Here is a 15732-nt window from a genome sequence, read left to right as displayed (position 1 = left end):
GTGTTTGTTGACCACTCTTTCCGGGTGGGAAAGGAATGTGATGTATGCATAGACTGCCCAGAATTTCCTGTTAGACACCCATTCCAAACCACGGCCCTGGGATGCATTCCAGAGATTGCAGCCCAATTCTAGAGCGAAGAAATGTGGCATTCATTTAAATGCTGGCCTCTCCCTCCCCTAAATGAAAAGTGTTTAGCTTTTTCCAAAATAATATAGTTGTAGATTCAACTGCAGGGTCTCTTCAGGGTTGTAATAAGCTCTGACATTCCATGTGTAAAGAAATATCCTTAGCTTGGGAAATTTCAGTGCTCCGTTTTTTAGCCATAGTAGCACTGATATCCAGACTGATGCATGGCCTGAGGCACATTTTTAATGCTCTACTATAAATACTTGGATGATATAAATCTGCTAAGATTTACCTTTCTTAATTCTGCTCTTGTGACAAGAAAAAAAGCTGGGTTCGAAGACAGGTATTTGGTGCTTTGACACACTAAAGCAGAAGATTTAGTGTGAGTCAGTTTTCTAGAAATTCTGTTGTGCTTCATCCTTGGTACTCTGGCCCCTTTGCCAGCACATATATAAAGTGAGAGGCTAACATGGCATGAAAGAAATTAAAAGCAAGGCTTCTTTGTTTTCTACAGCTGCCAAGTTGCAGTTTCTTCACTTCTGGAGAAATTTGAATGATTAGGGAAGGAGTCTTAGTGAGTAACAAACATTTCCACTTGCATTTCTGCTACTCTTGATTTTCATCCCAAACTACTTATTTGATTGTTTTAAGGTTATATGTGGGGTGCTGGGGGCATTAGGTCAAATCAGAAATAAGAGGAAATGAAATCTCTATATGGGGATGGTGAACATGTGAGGTTCTGAATTGGTGCAGACTCCAGAGGTTTTGGTCCTAAAGGCAAGTGTTAAGACTGGTTCCAAACTCACCTCACATCTTACTTCTAAACGGGATCAGAAAGAAAGGACTGTAAAAGGTTAGTAGCTATATGTAAAAGGTTAGTAGCTATATAGTAGCAGATTTTATGCTAATCAGGAACCTCTGACTTTTTGGGGTCAATATTTCCATTTTTAGAGACAGAAAAGAACCAATGCCCTTCCCAGGCCCTGTATGTGAACTGGGTGTGGATTCAGTCTGTGTCCTCCGACAGTTCTTAGACCATAGCTTAGTCCTCTGGTGAACCAAACCCTACTGTCAGTCTCGGTAGACTTTCCCTTTGACATTTCATGTCTTTAATTACAACACTTTTTCTTTCTAAAAAGAAAGAAATTTAGCATAAGATTTCCTAGAAAAGGCCTGAGTCCTAAGGTTTATTTTAAACCTCAAATGCAGAGATATTTTATTTGTTTAGTGTTTTTTAATATTTTTATTGAGATGTCTTCCTGCCCCAAACAATCCATCGAAAGTATACAATCAGTGGCTCACAAAATCGTCACATAATTGTGTATTTGTCGTCATGATCATTTTTAGAATATTTGTGTCACTTCAGAAGAAGAAATAAAATGAAAAAAGAAAAAACTAATATATCTCATACCCCTTACCCCTCCCTCTCACTGACCACTGACGTTGTAATCTACCCAATTTTCTTAACCCCTTATCTCCCTCTTATGGTTTTATTTATTTATTGTCCTTATGTTTTTGCTCATCTGTCCATACCCTGGATAAAAGGAGCATCAGACACACCGTTTTCACGATTACACGGTCACTGTTTGTTCAGTTTTTAACATTATTATATATTATACACTGGAATCTTTGCTGGGTAAGACAGAAGATTTTGAAGAGCTACTTAAATTCCTAAGTTTAGAATTCATATAACCAAAACCAAAATGAATCTGCCTACATGTTTACTCATAAAGCCATGCTGTTTTTGTGAGGACTGGTGTCTGGATATGAGTTAAATTCTGAATATTCATAGTGAGACCCTGCACCACATCTAAACCAGTCATACTTTGTTGTTGTGTTTTAAGTTGCTGGTAGAGTTTCTCTCTTATACAAACATACATGGTTTTGCTGCATCTGCACACAACCCTGTGGATTTGGTGTTATTATTTCTGTGTTGCTGGTGAAGCTTAGGTAGGGGAAGTCACACCAGCTAACAAGTGACAGGGCCAATTACCCCAGTGTAATTCCAAAGTTTGTTCTCTTTCCATGTAACTTGTGTTTACAGTCAATTCTTTAAAAAGAAATTCCATTCTTAGCTCTTAAATACAAAATGGTCTGCATCTCTAATTTGAAAATATCTTGGAAATCTTTGCTGCAGGAAAATGTCCTGCATTAATCATAATTTAAAAGTTAAACTCAATTACTGAGGTGAAACAATGACAGTCATGGTACAAACCTGATTATTTCCAACTCATCACAGTGGTTTACAAGGACGTGGCTGACCACCAGTCATTACCCCCATCTCACACTTCTGATTCTTAACACTTCTCTGATTTCTTAGCTCTTTCATGTACCCTTTCAATCTGGACCTTTACACGTTGCTGCTCCCCACTTTCCTACTTCCTCCACTCCAACAACTTTATCAAACTCTCAATCCAACTTAAAGATGCTTCTTCCAAGAAGCCATTACTACCCCAATCCCAGATCTGGAGTGTCTGCCCCTCTCTAGGCCCTGGCAGTGTTCTGTACTGCCTCATTGTAACAAGACTCATACTGTCCCATAATTGCTTATTCAAATGTCTCTCCCCCTAGATGTACAATCCATGAGGATGGGGCCTGTGCTTATCTTGTTCTTGGGTGCTTCTTCACCACCTAACATGGGTGCTTATATTTTCAGAGGTAGTCATTTCTATTGCAGAGAATATAAACCCAATTCATATTGGCTTAAGAGAAAAAAATAATTTATTATCTTTCATAACTGAAAGTTCCAGAAGAGTCTAGTTTTAATAGAACCAAGTCCTCAAATGATATTGTCAGAAATTTGTCCCTCTCCATATCTGTTATTTTTTCTTCATCGTTGGCTTCATGCTCAGATAGGCATTTCTCAAATGGTGACAGTGATATAAACCAACAGTGGCTCCAGGTTTACATCTTACCAACTTCTCAAACCCAGAAAAAGAGAACATCTCTTCCAGTAGCTCTAGCTTGAATCCTGGGGCAGACTCTCCTTGGCCAATGTTGGATCGTGTGTCCATCCCTAAACCAGTCATGCAGATCTGACTGGCCAGGCCTTGGTAATGGACTGAAAGTTGATGGGATGAGAGTACTTCCTCATTGGAAAATTGAGGAGGTTTACTAGAAAGGGAGATAATGGTTTCTGGATAGGCATGTCTACTGTACTTCCCATCTGTCACAGGTGCTTTCAAGATACTGGTTCTGGCTACTGTGTCAGTGCTCTGCCCAGAGACAACAGGGAGGTACTTGTGAGGCTTCTTGTCTTGCCTTTAGGTTTGACGACTCATTTACTCTGAGAGAAACTGTTATCAATGTGTCCACTTTAAGCTGCCCCTTTCATAGACCCTATCTAAGCCACTTTTGCTGCACTGGTAGATAGGAGGTTCCCTGCCCTGCGAGGAGAAAGAAGACTGCACATAAATGGGAAGCAGTGTCTTTATTTGCTAAGCTGCAGTGAAATGAGGTTCAGGGACCAAAGCAGCAGCTCTCAGGGTGAATCCAGAAAAACAGGGCCATGTCCTGTTTGTCTGAGTGCCACACTGACCCTGCAGCAGACACATGGGCCATGGGGGAGGCCAATACCCAACATCTCCAGTTCTTCACAACCCTCCCCAGGAATTCTGCTCCACCCTGGCCCACTCAGGGAAATGGAAAGAGTTAAGTTTTAGCATCATCCCACTTTTGCCAGGGATCTGCCTTTACATGCCCTCTGGGGTGGGTGTCCATGCCTATGGCCCGTCCATCCATCCAGGTGGAGAGAAGAGCAGCTGCCAGGACTCACCACAGGCATGTCTTCATAAGTATGCATCTCATCAGGGCTAAGGAATCAAAAGAGAAGTGGTCCTTCTGACAGGCAGGCCTGCACTGGGCAGAGCCTTGGGAAGTGCCAGCAAGAAATGGCCCAGTAGAGGAGCCTGCAGTGGGGGGTCTGCTCCCTGCGCACCCAGACCTCTTTGATGCAAAACTTGGGGCAAGAAGCCCCTGGAATCAGATGTAGATTGGGTAGGTGCAATGCTCAGCAGAGGAGAAAACTAAGCTTCATGGGATAAGAAGGAGGAGAGAGAGAGTAGATTGTTCTTTTTCAAAGGGAAAAGAGAGAAAGCCCCCAGCAAATCTCACTTGGGCACCTAGCCACTCACATTTCTTTCCCCACTTCTACATCTAGTTTTTAGAGCAATTGAGTAGAACCACTTCCTGAAATTTTCTAGTTTTGTTTCCTAAATTACAGTTTATATAACCAAGGTCTGTTATAGTAATTTTGCCTCATAGTCATGAGATGCTTTAGACTAAGAAATCAGTACCCTAGGTGAAGAGTGGAGACATTGGGCCCCATTTGGACACGCTGAGTGTGAGACACCTGGGAGACACCTCGATGAGATTTCCAGCAGACAAATGGGCCTGGAAGTTAGGAGAGAGAGATGGACTGCCAGCATAGCTCAGCCGTGCACTTGTTCATCGGGGAGTTAAGTGGCTCATCAGGGAACACATCACCTCCACTGGGATGGTTGGTAAAGGCTTCCTGGGCGAAGCGGACTTTAAGTCTGGCCCTGAAGAACAGAAAGGTTCTGAGAAGTGAGGATGTGAGGAGGAGGCCTGGGAGCTGGGATAGCAGTGTAGTGCAGTTTGCCATGGTGGAAGCTGAGGGGCAGGGACTAGGATGGTTATCGGGGAAGAGCAACCTGAAAACTTTGGAATGAGTTTTGATGACTTCTACCTCCTAAATCTGATTAAAAATGAAAATATTTGTAAAATGTTTTAGACCAATGTTCAGAGTTGCTACTCTAGCCTTTACTCCTCCAAAGAAATATCTTAAAACTAATGTCACAGGAAGATACGTGCATTAATCTTTAATATCCTCCTGTTAACACTATACTGATAAAGACCATATTCCTGGATACCTGAGCCACCAGGAAACCTCTCATCTGTCTTTTGGTACCTGCCTATCGGTGGAAATGGTCAAAAGGACAAGCGAGTAAACATGGTGAGAGGCAAGGTCTTGATTAACGAGCAGAGAAGGAGACCATATTTGGGAGTACCGAGGCAATAAGTGGCCTGGTGGGGCTGCCAGGTGAGAAAGCCAATGGGGAAAGAATACTTCTTTGTTGTCTTCTTTTCACACGGGCCTTCTCTGCTTTTGAACTACGTCGTGGTTATGCTCTGTCTTAGCTGGTGTCACAGGCCAGGAGTGGGTATGGGCTCTGGCAGTAGTGACATTGCTTCCTACAAAACTTAAACCCGGCTTTTACCTGCCTTGCTTTACAGATTTAGAGTGGAGAAGCATAGGAATAATAAGTCTGAATTTTTAGGGTTTAGATGTATGTTACTGGTTTCTCCTGACCTTATGGTCCTGAGCTTTACAACATTCCTGAAAGAAAGTTTAATAAGACAATTTAGTTTTTCCCCATCGTTGGAGTAATATATAATTACCATAAAACATTTGGAAAACATGGGAGGAATAAATATAAATACCCATAGTCTGCAATTACTGTTAACGTTTTGACATATTTCTTGCCAGTCTTTTTTCTGTTATCTTTTTTGTTTGTATTGCATAAGTATGATAAAATCAGATGTATAATTTTATAACTAGCTTTTAAGATCTATATTATGATAGAAACATTGTCATCAAACTAGGGATTTTAATTTCATGTATTAACCAAAATCCTTTTATTAGAAAATTTATGAGCAAATCAAGAATCTTCTGCATTGTAGCCATGGTGGGGAGTGGGTGAGAGGGGCAGCAGCTGGAGTTGGAAAACAGTAGTCATTAAACCCAAAAGCCCCATATCTTGAGCCCCGTTCACGAACAAATGACTGCTAAGGGTACAGTGAGGCTAATGCTGATCTCAGGAAATCCTTCCATTTCCCCAGCTAGCCTGATTTTGAGAGAACTGGAGCAATCCAAAAACGATGAGAAAAGTTAAGAGCCTCCAAGCTTAGGAGCAGGCCTTTGCCCTCCCATGACTGTGTTGGGGGGATCCCTTTGGATTCTTCACCTCTTCATACAAAGAAAGGAAAAGTTGAGTAGGCTTTCCCCATCAAAGGAGTGATGGCCTCCAAGTAAGTCAAACTAATGTATTAACTCCCACAGGTCTATTTGTGGCTGCTATATAGAAAGTAATCATTCAGTGGAAATTATAAGCAGCTCACTAGCTCCAGAATTAGGATTTTTAAAGTATATTGGTTAATTTGTTAGTTGGTTAGTTATGGGAAAGAATTACACAATCTAAGCATGAAAATAGGATCTGAAAAGTGCTTTTTATTTACTGTTTAATGCATAGCCTGGCTACTGACTGCTCAGTGTCTCTGAGACATGAGCAAACTGCTTGTTTACTTGCAGAGAAATATGCTGTTAGGGAGGGAAGAAATAGTTTTGTTCTTCCCCTGACTAAATTAAAACACCCAAAGTAGCAACAGAATTGGTTTAACTAGTCATTTATATTAAATGTGTGTTTATTGCGGTGCTTTTCTCTTCATTTAGCATGTTCCCTCCTTCTTAATCTGACCTAAGTTGTTTCAAGTTTGCTTTCAGCCTGGCACATGGGGAAAACATGTACTTTGGAAACAGGCCAGCTTAGGTTCAAATCCTGGCACAAGCAATTACTGGTTGTGTTTTCTCAGCAGTAAGATAGAAGCAGTAACACCTATCTCCTTGGATAGCAGGGAGAATTGGTTTGTAAGGTATTGGAACCCAGCATGCTGGCCCTTGGTAAATAAACAGTGGTCATTATCTCTTCCCACCACTACCCCTGGGAAGGCCTCCTGTGGCCTGTCCTAGTGTGCAAGGCCTAAAATACAGAAGACTGGTGCCACACGGCATGCACCCACAGATTCAGAAGGAAGATAAAAACAGCCTGCTTTTCCAAGGATGTGTGGTTCAAAATGTATCTTTATAATGAGTGAGAATCTTAAATTCATACTTACTGGGCCATTTGCCCAAACCCAAACTAAAGATCATCCAGGCTTGTAGAGTTGCTGGCAAAACAGCTTTTCAGTCCTGCTGAGTGCATTCAGTTTTACCTGGCAGAAGAGTACCCCCACAACTTTTAGCAGAGGTTTTGTGATCTCTTGGAAAGAAAGGTATTACACAAATCACACATAAGTGCACACACAAAAAAGAATTGCACCAAAATTGTTCTTTAAGAGAGATAAGCTTTAATAGTTGTTATGTGGGGTTAAATCATTTCCTGCATTGATGATTTTTCCATTAACCCTGAGCGTGGCCCCTTTGCTTGTGGCCTCTGCTCAGAGTATGCTGACCCACCCAGACATGGTATGTGGTAGGACAGCCCCAGCTGCATTCCCAGGCAAAATCAGTCTCCTCCCCTGAGATGTGTTTTTCATCTATACCAATTTTTTATTTTATTTCTGACTTGTGGTAGCTTGTCTTGATTCCTGGATAACCAGAAAGGTTCCATCACTCCCTCTAGTGCCTTGTCTAGGACAGGCTTGGAAATGAGTTATTTCCATTTTTTACGTTATTACCCTATGTTCAGTGGGCTCTGTCCTGTCTGCCACTGCCCCAGCCATTCCTGCTCAGGCCAAAGCGTGTATCCTCTATCCCACATCTGCTGTTTATATTTTACGTGCGAATGAAACCTTCAGCCCTGAGCTCTGTGGATACAGACACCCATCAATTTCTTGACACATGGCAGAATTTAAGAAAGCGATTCCTCTGTGCTTTTATGTATCTTATTTCTTAACCCATGGAGTTGGTCATTTCCATGGTGAGCAGGAAGTGACCAAGAATCTGGTTTCCAAAGTGACTCTTTCTTGGTTCTCTTAAAGGAGAGATGCTCTCCAGGGAGTATTCAGTCTGGTTTGTGCCTAGAAGGATGTTTGTTTGGAAGTAGTGCAGGGTGGGAAGACTCCATCTGCTGGATTCAGGAATGCAGGTGGCGACTGACCCTGAGGATGGGTCAGTTAATGAGCATTTACCCCCGCAGGGCTGAGGTCAAAGGAACTCTGTCCGGCTAATGGGAGTGAACTGCACTGACCAGTGGGGCCCTCTAGGATGTGATGTTCAAGAATGATCCTTTTAGAGTAGCTTTCTAGGACCGTCATCTTCTTGTCCTCGGCAGGCCCCTTGAAATCAGCATTCTGGGGGGCAACCTCATGCCTGAATTTCCACGTCGCATTATAACTGCAAGTCCATGCTGCCCTTGGCCACGGTGTGCTCTGTTTCTCATTGCAGCATCCCAGTGTAATGTCAGCTTAAAGAAGCAGAGGAGCCGCAGCATCCTCAGCTCCTTCTTCTGCTGCTTCCGAGATTATAATGTGGAGGCCCAGCCAGCCAACAGCCCTATTCTCCCACCGCTGGTGGAGGAGAACGGTGGGCTTCAGAAGGTCAGTGCTGATGGGGAATTGTGCACTCGGCAAAAATTCAGTAGTGTAAATCTGTCCCACCCTGATGAATATTCTAGACAAGGGTCTATACCAGTGCATCTGCAGCCATTTACTCAAAGATTTTAAATTACTAAAAAATAAGTAGTCTTTTTGAGAAAGTATATGTCAACATTTCTATTTAGCAATTAAAGAGCATATTTGATTAAAGTGGTAAGAATCATTTCATATTTTTATGACAGTCTCTCTTAGAAATTGAGTGTGTGAAATACAGAGTTAAAGAACAAGTAGCAGGCACATATATGGAAAGACAAAAAAAAAAAAGGAAACAGAGATATGGAGAAGAGCTGACAATAAATATAAATGGGTTTAGGGCGGGCCACGGTGGCTCAGCAGGCAGATTCTTGCCTACCATGCCAGAGACTGGGGTTCGTTTCCCAGTGCCTGCCAATAAGAAAAAAAAAAAAAAAAAGATAGATAGATAGATATTTTATTATATTAAAACCATTTTATTAAAATCATTTATATATGTATAATGGGTTTAAAACCTTGTTAAATAACAATCATGTGTTATGTATTCTTTTGTATGTATTAAATTTTAAAAAATTAAAGTCAGATTCTCACAACAGGTCAAAAAACAAAGTCTAACCCATGCTGTCTAATATGAAGCAGAGTGACTCCAAATAGTTAAAAGTGAAAGGGTGAGCAGAGAGACATCACACAAGTATATGCAAAAAGAAAACAGGGGTTACAGTATCAATCTCAGTCAAAGTAGAATTTCAGGTAAAAAGCACTGAAAGAGGCACAGTCTTATTCATTATGAAGATAGTTAAGAATGAGGACCCAAAAGTCATGAAACTGTAGCAATTCACAAAATAAGAAATATAAGTGGTCAGTAAACATGAAAAATGTTCAACCTGGCTAGTAACAAAGAAATGCAAACTGAAAGAATGGAATTCCATTTTCCATCAATCGAATTGTCAAAAATATTAAAGATAATATCTGCATTTGGCATGGAGGTGATGGTAGGAAGGAAAGGGGATGGCAGAAGTGTAAATTGGTCATACCTTTCTGGAGAGAAATTTGGCAATATGACTTAAAATCCTTAAGAATGTGCCTGTTTGTTGACCCCAAGCAGTTCTACCATATGGACATAATTATGGATGTGCAAAAGATTTAGAACTGTAAGACAGCATTCAGCATCGATTACAAGATTGTAACATTGTAAGCAACTTCATGTTTAAAAATAGGCAATTGGCTGAGAGAACTATAGAATGGGGTGCAAGGGTAGTTCAGCAGTAGAATTCTCACCTTGCGGGACACCCAGGTTCAATTCCGAGCCCATGCACTCAAAAAAAAAAATTTCGAGAAATGGTGTTGTGATAATGGAATAGTCACATGGAAAAAGAATGAGATGTGACCTTCACTGCATAACATAACAAAAAAAAAGAACTGTAGAATAACCATACAAATAGTATATAGCTATTTAAAATGGTGCCTCATAAATATCAGTGATATAGAGAAATGTTCACAATGTATCATTTAGTTTTCAAAAGCAGACTAAATTATAGTAGGTGAGTGCATTTGTAAGTATGTGTATAGTCACACACATGCCTGCACACACAAGCATTTGTAGAAAAAGAGACTGGAGGACATATGCCAAAGTGTAAAGAAGTCATCTCAGAGTGGTGAAATTACGTATAGGATTATCTCCTCTGTGCTTTTTTTTGGTGGTGGAGGGGGGATGTAATGTTAAGTTCCCAATTTTACTAAAATAAGCTTAAATTACCTTTTTTATTAGAAAATAAAGTTATTTTAAAAGTGCATGTTGTCTGTTCTATACTTGTTACAATGTATTTCAAAATTTGCTTTTTTGTTTTTATATATATCTCACAATAAAAAATATTTTAAAAACAAGTGCAGGCAGGCCACAGTGGCTCAGCAGGCAGAGTTCTCACCTGCCATGCCAGAGACCCAGGTTTGATTCTCGGTGCTTGCCCATGCAAAAAAATAATAATAAAAAAATAAAAAGTGCATGTGGATATAAAGAAGGGAATAGGGAATTCTGAAAAGGTGATAGCTTGAGCTCATGGTCCTGACTATTTAAATTCCTTTTCTGGATAAACCCAGGTGTGCCTACTGGTTGTCTCTAAGGGGGAAAGTGAGAAGTAGGGCAGCAGCAGAGGAAAATGCTTGCCTCTCCCAAAGTCATATGTCAGAGACTTAGAACTTATGGCCCCATGAGGTGAACCAGCCAATAAGCCTGTGGATCTCCTTGGAAAGGGTTTGCACTGCCCATTTGATGAGTGCAGTCCTTCGAGAGCCTACCTGATCATGCTGACCCAGGAAGATCTTGGAGGTACAGCACTGGTGAGCTGAATACCTTTCAGCTCTTGTGGTGCAGTGGTTTCCCTGGAGAAGCCTGGTAGTAAAGGGGCTTTCTTCATCTCTTCTGGCTTGTCACCTTGGACTCTGCTGGACCATACAAGCAGCACTCCTTGCTGGGCCTCGCCGTGCTCCCTGGGGTGCCGCTGCCCACAGATCCTGATGAATTGAACTGTACAGATGCAGAGGGAACACCCATGGTTGAACAAGCAAAGAAAAATGAGACTGAATAATTGTGAGAAGTCCAAGTGGAAAACTAGAATGTGAAGCTCCTACTGAGGTGAACTAATGGAACATAGAACAAAACTTTAGAAGACAACTCAGGAAATGATATTCAGAAAATGAAATTAGAGCACAAAAGTAACCTGTAGAACTAAAAAAAAACAAAAAAGAGATTTCTAAATATAAAAATTCAGTAAAGAAACCTTAAAAAAGGAGAATGAGAATGGTCACTGCTGAGAACAAAATTAATGTTCTCAAAAAGTAAGGGGAAGAAATATTTTACAGTACAAACCAGAAACACAGAGATTGTAATGGGGTGGGGGGGGAAGAGGCATCCAGGAGACCTAACATGCAAATAATAGGAGTTCCATAAAAAGAAAGAATAATAGAAGACAATTTCCCTTAGCTGAAAAAAGCCTGAGTCTGCAGATTGAAAGGATTTTCTAAAGCTATGGCAGGATGAGTGGTAGAGGTAGGACACGCCTAGATATGTGCTATTGAAAGTTTGAAATTTAAGGAAAAAGAAAATCTTATAAGCTACCAGAACAAGCTATTTTCAAAGAAAAAAAAATTATACTGCTGTTAGACTTCTCATCAGCAACACTGAAACCCAGAGACTATGGGGGGGGGAATGGGGTTTTAAAGAACTAAGTTAAATCCATGTTAATTTAGTTAACTTTGAAGAGGGGAGAGATGGGGGGAAATGCATCATTTGCATAACGCTTGGATTGTTCATTCTGTGAGAGCAGTCCCCAGAGAAGGAGCTCAGGATGGGGGAACTCATTCCCAGAGGAGGAACCCCTGGCCTCTTGCACTCACCTTAGCTAGGACACATAGAAAACAAAAGCCAGCAGATTCTTGGCCTGTCTCTACTGCTGACTCCCTGGGTGCCCCTGCCTTCCGAGTGCATGCCAAAGCAAAAGGGAGGCTGTGAAGAGAATGGGACAGAAAACCTCTAGGGTTCCATCCATCCTGCACATTTGCTTTGCTCTGAAGAAATGAGGATTTGAAACATTCTAGTTTCAAGCTGTGTCTGTAGCAGTGGCCTGGGGTGGCAACCATTGCCACCATCACAGCCACAATCTGTATGTGCAGGCCATTTGCCTAAAATAAAAGTGTCTGCAGCTCCTGTGACAGAGACTAGAACCAGAACCCAGAAGACCCCCTGCCAGAGGCCATGAGGGACCTCTAAAAGGGGTAAAAGAGTAAGGAATTAGTGGACACACACGCACGTATGTGCATATCCCATGTGTACATGCACATACATCTTCAGGGATGCTGTTAAACATCCTACAATGCTCAGGACAACTCCCTAGAACAAAGAATTATCTGGCCCAAAATGCCAATAGTGCTAAGGTTAAGAAACTCTGTGACCTAATGGATTTCTGGTTAAAATCTCCCCCACCAATGTCAGTGATCTGCTCCTGGGTGCAGATGTTGGGAATAATTATTTAAGAGCTTCTGAAATGAACTTCTCTGCAGTTTTATTAAAACTGGGATTTGGTTTGATTGCATCGTGTTGGAGAGCAGCACAACTCTGTCTCGAATAACAGCAGAAGCTATTCAGAATCCTTGAGGCAAGCACCAGGTCTTCTGAAAAAGTAAAGAGCCCTTGAGATCATCTCAAGAGAAAACAGTAGTTGCTCTTACACTGCAGCAGTGATGTCTAGGGACTGGAGATCACGAAGAGGTTGTAAAATGGCTTTTAGAATTGGAGCAGAACTCAGAAAGGTTCCAGCCTCTAGCCTTTGCCCACAATCAGGTTTGACCCCCTCGCATGGGACCCCCATCACTAGTGATCCCCTTCAATGTGGGCATCTGAGTCAGTGCATCTTCTTTTCAGACAATGTGGCGCTGCTTTTCATTGCCCCCCATCTTGCTATCTGAAGAAGAAGAAAAACAACCTGGAACGCTCAGTGGAAAAATTTTGTTCTTTTGTTAATATTTCTTGAATGATGCTAAAATGAAGTGTTTCCATCAGCCAAGTTTGGAATGACTGAGGCACTTCGTTGGGGCCTGAATTTTCTCAGTACTCCGTATAAGTACAGGTTCTGTTGCTCTTAAAAGAGAGAGCTGTCCAGTTTGTGTTCTGAGAGGGACTTCTCATACCTTGCCTTGTCCCCTCTGCCCATCCTCCCCGAGAAGAGGACCTGGAGTGACCAAGGAGTTCCTTGTAATCTGGTGAACTTGTCTTTCTTTCCCTGACTACTATATTGATTTAAAGCCTAGTCTTCTTAGGGGGGAACCTGCTTAAAAGAAGAAACAAACCAGTTATTAAAGGGAGTCACAGAGCAAAGTGAAGTATGGGTTTTCATTTTTATTTTTTAATTAAGGAATAAATTCCTGAGAGGAGAGGAGGCACTATTTGAATAAGCACAGATTATTAATGAGTCTCTGGAACCCACTCTAATTTGTCGGGGAGGGGATGTCTAGAAGCCGGAAGGGAACCCAGCACCCTAAATGTGAAGAGTCTTTGGGGTCTTCCTCTCGGGAGTCTGTTCATTAAACATCACCAAGGTATGGAGAATGGGAAATCATATGGCTGCTATACTCGAGTGCTTAGAAATTTCTTTTGAGAATATCACCTATTTCTCTTCAAACCTGACAATGATTTTTTTTTTCTTTTTCCTCAGGGTGACCAGAGGCAGGTCATTCCCATACCAAGTGTATGTATACTTATCCAATTTTATTTAAACATTCATAGAATGGGGACTTGGATCTACTACTAAAGATATTTTTCTGTTGAATCTTATCATGTGGTATTAAGAAAGAAAAATGAAGCTACATTTTATACTGTGAGCAGGGCGTTCTGTACAGAGGCAGTTTCCTTTCTCATTAACAGTAAGGCTACAGCATCTGTTAACTAAATTCTCACCTTTCCTTTCTCTCTGCGAAAGGTTTCCAAGTATTAATAAGTTGATGTAGCTTACCACCTCCAGAACATCTTAGCCTCAGCTCCATAGGTTAGAGAGAGCATTCTTTTACCCAGACGTATTTCTTTGTATCGGGGTCAGTCCCAGTTGCACTCGAATCCTCAAGCTCAGATAACTGGTTAACCACAACCATTTCTGACTTGTTCGCTAGTGTCAGTAGTTTGGCTGTGGCTCTGAGATCAGAGAAGTTGCCCCAGTTGTATTTCCTGAACCTTCAGAACCCACCCCAGGTCCTCAGCCCAGCTGTGTTCAAACTCTGCCCAGGTTTGTGCTCCCTTGCCCCATACCACTTCTATCTTCTGCCCTAGAATTTGGGAGAGAATCTGCACCAGTGCTCCACTGCAGACATGGACCCTGACTTCTGGGTCCCTCCCAGCCAGCCATCCACTGTTCCCACTGGTCCTATTTCTCCACCTCTGCTAGTAGAGCCATTCAGCAAGAAGCAAATTAGTGACTCTCATTTGGAAACTTGATGCTAACAGGTTGAGATGTCCATATCAAACAAGGCTTTTCAAACAGTCCTTTGTCAAACAGAAAACGAAAGAGAAGGATTTCGTTTTCTAAGAATGTTCATAAATAGATATTTTAGTCTATAAGGATTAGCTGATTCAGATTATCTGATTCAAATCTGTTTGTCTATCTTTCTTGGACTTTTTCACATATTTTCTGGAAACATCCAAGAGACACAACAATTTTACTTGGAAAGGAGTGGATTTTGTTAGCACAGGTTGATTCCAAAGATTTTGGTAATGGGTATCACATAAAGTGCCCAAATGTTTTCAATAATTTCTTTTTTTTATTTTTATTTTTCACACGGGCAGGTACTAGAAATCGAACCCAGGTCCTCTGGCATGGCAGGCAAGCATTCTTGCCTGCTGAGCCACTGTGGCCTGCCCTTCAATAATTTCTTCTCCCTCAAAACTGTCTCCATTGATTAACAAGTTGCCTGTGTATGTGGAGTGATTCTGACTTCCCCAGAATGCCTGGAGTATTGGGCTGTATTGGGAAACTGACCTTGATCAAAAAGATTGATTAAGCAGCATGACTTCTTATCCAGTGTTTGAGGGGGAATACCCATAGGCTTAATATCAGAGGGCTCTTTTAATCTTTATACAAAGTGGTTTCATCTGACATTTTTCCTGCAGCGTTGCCTACATTAAACAGGTACAGGTGGCAGCTGTCCCCACACCTCCGGTACCACGAATATACCTAATTCATAGCCATCTGTAAAGTTAAATGCTGAATCAAAGCATTTGTCAGTGTAAAAACTCCTAGGATGAAACTGACTCTTTTTTCACAAGTCCAGACTCAACCAAATAACAAAATCTCAGAATGGAATAGCCAAGAGGAAGAAGGCTCCTTGTGTAGTTTCGCCCAGTGTTAGATCAGTAAACTGGTGAATGTCTCCTCCACGTGAGACACTGAGGGAAGCCTTGTGAATCTTTGAAGCAAGAAAACAACCTAGTTAAAGTAATCTACATCTTTGAACAGTAACCTCTAGGAAAGCCATTCCATGGATGGGCACAGTATAATCTCCACAGCCTGCTTAGCAGGCAAGACTGAACTCAGATCCATCTTGGGGCCAGCTCATCCCTGGAATTGAAGCCTTAGAAGCCCCTGCAATATCTGTACCCATTTGTCAAAGCCCCAGGTCACATAAGCCGAGTGGTCCTTGCCTTTTTGGACTGCAGGAGGACCTGGTCAGTGCTGGGAGCCACTGGGCTCCCCTCC

At 41.6% G+C, this 15732-nt stretch overlaps 1 protein-coding gene across 2 annotated transcripts in view; it reads left to right on the top strand.

The window, feature by feature from the left end:
• Positions 1 to 15732, top strand: part of CTDSPL (CTD small phosphatase like) — a 115577-nt gene that overhangs the window by 76635 nt on the left and 23210 nt on the right. For both annotated transcript variants that reach the window (XM_077129815.1, XM_077129814.1), the window contains exons 2-3: positions 8313 to 8464; positions 13702 to 13734. In XM_077129815.1, the coding sequence (XP_076985930.1) occupies positions 8313 to 8464; positions 13702 to 13734 (185 nt within the window). The remainder of the gene's footprint in view (positions 1 to 8312; positions 8465 to 13701; positions 13735 to 15732) is intronic.

Source organism: Tamandua tetradactyla, chromosome 15, assembly GCF_023851605.1.
Source record: "Tamandua tetradactyla isolate mTamTet1 chromosome 15, mTamTet1.pri, whole genome shotgun sequence".
Lineage (NCBI taxonomy): Eukaryota > Metazoa > Chordata > Mammalia > Pilosa > Myrmecophagidae > Tamandua > Tamandua tetradactyla.
The sequence above is the reverse complement of the archived record's forward strand: the minus strand, read 5'-3'. Positions and strand labels throughout refer to the sequence as shown.